This window comes from Triticum urartu, chromosome 1 (assembly GCF_003073215.2).
Source record: "Triticum urartu cultivar G1812 chromosome 1, Tu2.1, whole genome shotgun sequence".
In the NCBI taxonomy this organism is placed as follows: Eukaryota; Viridiplantae; Streptophyta; class Magnoliopsida; order Poales; family Poaceae; genus Triticum; species Triticum urartu.
This window is the reverse complement of record NC_053022.1, coordinates 566,846,666-566,854,978: the sequence shown is the minus strand read 5'-3', so window position 1 is coordinate 566,854,978 and position 8,313 is coordinate 566,846,666. Positions and strand designations below refer to the sequence as shown.

At 45.8% G+C, this 8,313-nt stretch overlaps 1 protein-coding gene and 1 pseudogene across 1 annotated transcript; one reads left to right on the top strand and one right to left on the bottom strand.

The window, feature by feature from the left end:
• Nucleotides 1–398: 398 nt before the first annotated feature.
• On the top strand, nt 399–4,309 carry LOC125531128 (serine/threonine-protein kinase STY13-like). Its single transcript, XM_048695539.1, has 6 exons — nt 399–946; nt 2,164–2,285; nt 2,928–3,124; nt 3,233–3,407; nt 3,598–3,732; nt 3,824–4,309. The coding sequence occupies exons 1-6, from the start codon at nt 664–666 to the stop codon at nt 4,037–4,039; spliced, it is 1,128 nt and encodes a 375-aa protein (XP_048551496.1). The 5' UTR covers nt 399–663; the 3' UTR covers nt 4,040–4,309.
• A 1,191-nt stretch (nt 4,310–5,500) lies between these two features.
• LOC125533187 lies at nt 5,501–8,313 on the bottom strand (annotated as a pseudogene).

The following is an 8,313-nucleotide window of genomic DNA, read 5'->3' as shown; positions in this document are numbered from 1 at the left end:
CCTCGTTCCTAGAAAGCAAACTGAGCATACCTCACATGGTTAAATTCCTTGTGATAAAACCAACCCATCATGGTTCGATCTGTCGACTTGGCATTAGTGGTTGCATTCTTTGGGATTTATTTCAAGCCTTTCAGTGTTATGCGTTCAGTGAAAGAAGATGTTCTTGTCGACTACGAAGATGTTTTGGTGACTTGAGCAATCTTAAAATGATGTGTGGCTCGGTTTGTAGACGAGCGTGCGCGCGCGCTTGTACGAGTAAACAAGCAGCCGGATTAAGCTGGCGAGCCCAAACGCACGCCTATCCACAACCCGTCGGCCTCCCGTCCCGCCGGCCCCGTGCGCCGTCGGCGGGTCCCTCCTCCCCGCGCGCCGCGTATAAGTACGCCTGCGCAGGCAGGCGAGCGAAACACGGCGCGATCACGGTGAAAAAAGCAGGCAGAAATCCAACCAAATCCACCTCCCTCTCCACCTCCACGCGCCGCTGCGCGACACGACACCACCCTCCCCTGCTTGCCACCATTCCGAGGCAGTCCCATGTGCTCTGCTCACATGCTCGCCGATCGATCCTCACTGCCTCACTGCTCCTAGCCTAGCCGCGGCGCCACACAGCAGGCGGTCGCGGTGAGTGAGTGAGTGAGTGAGTGAGGCGCGGGAGGTCGAGAGATGAAGGAGGCGGCTGTTGGCGGCGGCGGCGGGGACGGGGCCGGGTTCGTGCGGGCGGACCAGATCGATCTCAAGAGCCTCGACGAGCAGCTCGACCGCCACCTCGCCCGCGCATGGACCCTGGACAAGCCCAAGCGCGGCGCCGGCGACGGCCAGGAGCGGCAGCAGCAGCCGCGCCAGGACTGGGAGGCCGACCCCGCCAGGCTCGTCGTCCGGGGCGTCATCGCGCGCGGCACCTTCGGCACCGTCCACCGCGGCGTCTACGACGGCCTCGACGTCGCAGGTCCGCGCCACCATCTCCTCTGCACCCCTCCACTCCCATCCCACCGTCCCACGTTCACCGCACGCCTGTTCATTGCGCACACGGACACTCGGCGCGCGGGCACACAGCCAGCCCAGGACAGCCCAGCCGGGACTCCGCGCGCGCCCGCACGCTGTTCGACGGAATGCCCGTGCGTGCCGGCGCGGCGGCGCCGGCCGATTGCGGCGACACGAGACTCACTCGATAGGTGCCGCGCGCCCACCTGCCTGCCCGCCGATGTGTCTCAAGCTCTTCCTTTACTTTCCGCTTTTAGCAAGTCGCAGAAGTTGGTGCCGCTGCCTTTTCTTGGTGGCCTTTCACTCATGGCGTACGTGCGTTCCCCGTGACACCGGTTGCGATTGGGCAAGGCGGCTGGCGTTCGCTGTGCCCTTTGGCTTGGCTCATGTGATCCCAAACCACTTGTTCGGTATCATGGGCTCATCTCATTCATGGCCGCGTCATTCATGTGATCTCTGAGAGCTACACAAGGGCGAGAAAGCGGTTTCCGGTCGCGGTCGAAGTTTCCTGCAGGCTTTAGCAAATGTGACAGACATTTTACTAGTGTGCAGTGATGCAATCTAGAGATTTATGTTAATTTTCAAACCGGGTTCAGTATAGATGCAATTGCATGGCATGGCAACAGCATAAATAGATGGATCTTTTCTCCATGCTGAATTCTCTTTCTGAGCTCAGCAACGCATGCCATTAAACTCGATTGTTGAGCTGTTGCTATTCTGTTATTGAGCGACTCTGGCTTGTCGGCTCCTTCATTTTGCAATCCCCAAGCTGTATGCACACATTGCTCTGCAAAGCGAATCAATTTGGAATCCCAATATGTATATACTGTTGTGAGCTTGATTAAAAAAAATGCATGTGTTATCCTGTAAGCACTTGAATTAAAATAAAGCTTATTTCGGTACCGGATAATGTTACCTCATTAGCCTAGACACCACTACAGCTAGTATGCTGTTGTCGACCCATATATCCCAGGACAGGGTATACAGATCTTCTGTAGCAAATAGCCTGTCCCCCCTCTCTTTCTCTCTTTCTCTTGCTTGCTGTCCCACCTCAATCCTGGCAACAGCGTTTAACATCAATTCTTCATTCTTAGTTTGGGACAATAATTGGTACGGAAGTTGAAAGCTCTTATTAGCACTGTCAATTTTGAACATGGATGGTTAACACCAGTTATGTTTCAGTTAAATTGCTTGATTGGGGGGAAGATGGTCACAGGTCAGAGCAAGAAATAACAGCAATAAGAGCAGCTTTTTCACAAGAAGTCTCCGTCTGGCATAAGCTTGATCATCCAAATGTAACTAAGGTACTGTTTGGGTTGACACGTTATTGCAGTGTTATTTGCGCTTTCTTCAATTTTTTATTTTGTTAATCTGTTCTGTGTTGACATCCGTCATTTGTTGCATTTATCGATTCTTGAAAAATGATGATGAAATGAAATGAATCTTCAGTGTTGGGACTGATGATCGATACTTGCTGTCTAAATGCAGTACACGCGCATTTCAGCGATAAAGTTGTTGACTGTCCATGTGTAGCCATTAGCTTCCTTAGTTAGGCCTCTAACAAGTTAAGAAGTTTTCAGTAAGTTCTGTATAAGCCACTAGAATAGCAACGCTATTAACATGTATAATCATTGTCTGCAAAGACGAAATATTAGTTCCAAGTAAAAAAAGATTAAGTATTCACATGCATCAAATGTTTTCACCTCACTTGCCGTGCTGTTATAATGGAACCAGGGGTGCTGCGGCTTGCTATATCATAATCAGATTAACCCATCTAATAGTTGGCCATATCTTAGCAAGCTTATCTAGTATATTCATTCAGTTAGTCATTATTTACAGCTAAATCCATTTGTTTCGGGTATTTAGAGAGTACTTGACAAGTATTGACTTTTGCCATGTTAAACATGACAGTTTGTCCTAAGAACAGCTTAATTTTTCTTGTACAGTTTATAGGGGCTATAATGGGTGCTGGGGATCTGAATATTCAGACAGAAGATGGAAACATTGGCATGCCAAGTAATGTGTGCTGTGTCATTGTGGAGTACCTTGCTGGAGGTGCACTGAAAACATTTCTGATAAAGAACAGGAGAAGGAAGCTGGCTTTCAAAGTTGTGGTCCAGATAGCTCTTGACCTTGCCAGGGGGTAAGTGATCACCGCATTCTCATCAGTCCTGCTATTCAGTCTTTGACTCCCGCTGGCCTCCAAAGTTCTCACTGATTTGAGGAATACTGATCTTTAAATCTTTGACAGATTAAGCTATCTTCACTCAAAGAAAATTGTTCACCGTGACGTAAAGACTGAAAACATGCTTCTTGACAAAACAAGAACTGTAAAAATCGCCGACTTTGGTGTTGCTCGCCATGAAGCTGCAAACCCCAGCGACATGACAGGCGAAACTGGCACCCTTGGCTACATGGCACCTGAGGTATCTATCTTATCTTTGATGGTCTTAATTTGTCCTCATAGTTTCGTTTGTACCCCAATTTGCTGGCACTAATCTGAATTCCAGCACACACTAATGTAATACATTCTGACATCTTAGCATCAGACAGCGCCTTGCATATGCTAGCTCCCTGCATGTTGCATGCCTTATATCGGTGGCATCTGATGTGCAGGTTCTCAACGGCAACGCTTACAACAGGAAATGCGATGTCTACAGCTACGGGATCTGCCTTTGGGAGGTGTACTGCTGCGACATGCCGTACGCGGACCTGAGCTTCTCGGAGGTCACGTCCGCTGTTGTTCGTCAGGTACAACAGATCTGTAATTCTACCTGCTATTCTCTGACGATTTCTGAACCTGAGGCTATACTTGACAACACAAACGATTTCTGATCTGCAGAACCTGAGGCCGGAGATACCGCGGTGCTGCCCGAGCGCCTTTGCGAACGTGATGAAGCGGTGCTGGGACGCGAACCCCGACAAGCGGCCAGAGATGGCGGAGGTGGTGACGATGCTGGAGGCGATCGACACGTCCAAGGGTGGGGGCATGATCCCTGTGGACCAAGCGCGGGGCATCGGGTGCCTCTCGTGCCTCAGGCCACGCAGGGGCCCCTGAACCCTGGATGACGCACGATGCACGGATGGATCACGCGTAGCTGAGGTGGAGCTGGTGTTCTTTCTGCAATATAATGTTGAGATTGAGCTCTGGATCTCGCGTTGGTTGATTGCATTTGGTTTAGTTTCAAACAAGGTAAGCAAACGGGTTGATGGAGCTTAGCTGGTGTGACCCATGGTTTGGCAGGCAGGCAGGCCATCTGATGTAAATTACCCCGTCTCTGCCCCTTGTGCTGCTTATCGATGAAGAACAGGCTCGCTCGTTCGTCTATGCTTTTTCTGTGCTGACATCTCATCCTGGTCTGCTAATTGTCTGCTTGAGGCTTGATGGCCTGAAACTAGAATTACAGTAAGCAAGGTGCTGTCTGTCCTGTACATGACAGAATCACCTACTTAATGAGTTGACATGGTAGGATTTTAAAATAAAAAGTCCCACTGAAAAACGAGGCAGGATTTTTTTAAATAAAAAATCAACTGAAAAGGATGGGTTGATGTTGCCAGCGGTGCTCACTGCTCTTCTCGGACCTGATCTTTGATCTGCTGCATTTGATGATTTTGAATTGACTGGATGATCAATCAGCATGAGTGCACTGCGTTCTCATCCATAGTAGTAATAATTAAGCACCATTCTCTGCAAGAACAAGATCACCCTCCCTTCAAAAAAAAAAAAAAGAGAACAAGATCACCCTCAGATGGACCACAAGGACCAGGTCGACGGTCATGAGATATCCCAGCACCATTAACGATTTAAAAGAAAAACATTTTTGATTTGCTAACTGGCCAAGAAGAGAACTTGTGGTTACAGGATGCCCTCGAGAATCTCCTAAGCCTTTTGGCTATGGATTGTAAACCTATTCATCAATCAATAAAGCTCCCAATCTTTACACGCAAAAAAGAAGAAGTAGAAAAAAAGGAAAGAGAGTTGTTTATGTAAAGAAACAAACAAGGCGGGCAGGCAGCTGTAAGATTCTCTGTCGCAACGGGCGCATAGATAATCCTTTGATTTCTGGATCGACGCAGCAAGAAAGAAAGATGCGTCGGTAGATTCGCTGCGTCTTCCTCGGCTAGCTTAAGCAGAGCAGTGCCATATGCTACTGTATGCGCTACTAGTACAAGAGTGTGTGACCAACGGCTGGCAGGAAGATTCCTCGGCTTCCTCCTTCCCATCTTTTGTCCTTCCAAGCTGTCACGCCGTATATACGTATGTCCAGCAGGTGCGCCGTTAGTCAACTATATATAGGTCTTGCTTCGTCTGTCTTGATCCTCATGTCATATTCGATCACGATGTTGCCGCGCAGATCTATCGCTCACTTAGGGTCGGCCATGTTGATTGATGGAAGAACCCCGTGAAACTAATATTGTTCCATACCTATCCATGTAAAAATAAGAAACTAAGAAATATATCCCAAGCTAAATGCTTCCCTTGTATATTTCGCTTGTACTAATATGCACTTAACGGGGATATTGTACAGTTGATCAAAAGGGGCTAGAGCATGAAGTGATGCGGTTTTTCACATCTAGCTTGAATTCTTGGACCGCCGGTGTAAGCTCGGTGCCCGCCAAGGCAAAGACGACCATGTCACCTTCACTGAGAACAATGCAAAATCCGTCTTCATATTCCGACAAGAAACCCCATGGTTGTTCGCCATGAAGGCAATCTGACACCGCGCCGACTCCGGGGCCACCTTGAATTCCAGCTTCATCCAAGACCTTATCGCTACAGCCACCACAAACCTTTTTAATTTCAACCCATGCATGTGCCTCGCTGCCGACGGCGCCGTCGAAGATTTGGATCTCCTCATCCACCCCGCCAATGAAGCACCCAAGGCGTAGAGCGAAGCCGCTCTGCACTTCCGATCTGACGACTTCCACGGTCGCCTCAACCGCGTCATCAAGGGCTGACACAGTGAGATCTATTGCGCCGTGGTCGCCGTGGATACGACTCGTAAATGCCCGGCGATCCCGCAGGTCCTTGTGGCGTATCATCGATGCGCCGTCGATCAATTGTAGGTCATGCTTTACTTCTTCGTATGTCTTGATCCTCATGTCGTATTCGACTACAATGTTGCCACTCAGATCTATCCCTCTCTTCGGCCCGACCATGCTGATGGAAGAACCCTATGAAATTAATGTTATCATTGTTTAGTATCTCTTCATATGAAAGTGACAAATACCTCTATCTAAAAGTTTCCCTTGTACTAATATATACTTCAAGGGGATATTTTACAGTTGATGACCATGATGTTTGTCATCTGTTGAGCTGAATGGTTACAAGGTGCATAACGGTGTTAAGAGATGGGGAACGCCCCCATTCCCTAACTTGTTTGGTTTTGTTTCAAATCCCAAATATTTGATTTCATAAGCATGTCCAAGTGAGAAGAGAAAAATAGAAAAAACTATGTAGTGATGGCACCATTCATTCTATGCATCTTCACATGCATATAAACAGAAGACAGTCAAATTTGTGTGGCGTGGAGAGTACTAACGAAGGGTCCAAAACAATTCTGTCTTATTTGCCATTTGGAACACACTTAGTTCCATAAAATATTGTTTTTGAGAGTCACTTAGTTGCACAATTTTGAACCATTTCCATGGTAAATCGTGAACTCACAATGTAAGACTTTATACAGATTAGTCAATGTGATGCGTATACAATGACATTATACAAGAGATTAAGTGGTTTGTAGCACGTTATCAAGAGTATGTATGATCCAGTCCATAAGTTCTATGCATGAGACAATGCAAAATGAAAAAGATTAATTTGAAATGAGGAATTAAATAACTTAACCCCCTCAAGTATTTTGGTTTGTTCTGATTAACCCCCTCATGTAAAAAAAAAGTATTGGACGCTCGAAGTATCATTTCCTAGGCACAATTTGGGAGATTGTTTTGCCCATATGGGCAATAATTCAAAAACCACGTCCGAAACTGCACCAAGAGATGAAGACAACATTGAATACTTTAAAGAGATGATGATGCATGGTTTTATCTTCACAATGTTAAGCAGAACAAACACAATACATGGGGTAAGGTAGGCTTAAAAATTTACAGATAATTATGATACACACCTGTTCCACGCTGATGGGATCATCTCTACTGAAATTGACGACGTAATTAAGCAATAGGTCCAAATGATCTCGCACTGCTATGTATCCATACAACTGTATTGGCCTATCATCGATAGGAGTTTTAGCCAACTTTAAAGAGAAAAATTGGAACATGCGGCTAGGTGGATGACGCTTACAATATCCACTGCCAATGTCAATGAGGCAGCCCGCGGGATCTGTTAACGTCATTGCCTCCAACCATGCTTCACATAAAAATACAAGTTATATTTAAAATAAATAATTAAATAGTACTACCCATGCAAAAAGTAAACACGCCCCTTAATGTTCCATGGTCAATTAATCATATTTTCTTTTTCATCCAAGTGAAACCTATCTATATTTCTCAAAAAAAAATTATTATTTGTTAAAAAAAGTGGAAACTATCTATGTTCTCTTTTACCTGAAATTTTGCTCTGATTTTTTTGCAACGAGTAAAACACAATGAAGAGAGAGAGAGAGAGAGAGAGAGAGAGAAATAGTCCATTTTACTCTCCTCGGGTATTTCATATAGCTCACTAAAATACTTCCCGACTGACTACAAAAACATGTTATTTCAGCCCATTATAGAAGTTTTGTTTTGTTTCTCTCTTTCTAGAAATTCTATTTTGATTTCATCTATTTTCACGATGATAAATAATCATAAGGATGTTACAAAATGTTCTCATGTTTGTCCACGACTACTTGCATAGGTAATTAACAGTTGGGATACAAAATACATCCTACAGAGAATGAGAAGGTATGAACAAATTACGTGCATAGGGCATGATGCCATCTATCGCCTCCCAAAATCTGAACCAAAAGCTTAGGAGAGGCAAATGAGATAAACATCATAATTGGGTGAACTGAACCTATTCTAGTAAAAAAGCACAACTTGAAGCAGGGACGATAGCGAAATAATTCACAGATTTAAGTTGACAACCAAAAACTTTAGCGGAGATACAGCCGCAATAAACCACAATAATAACATAATATGATGTGCAATGTCGGTTGATCCTAGACCATGAACAATATCATAGAGGAGTAGTAACAAACGAAATAAGATAGGAAAGAGAGATATCATCCATCACATACCGTCGTTACGATCCGCGATGCGATAGATTTCCTTCCACGCATGCGTGCGCTTGTATATAGAACCGTCACGGTGGCTGCTCTTCCGGAGCACGTCCAT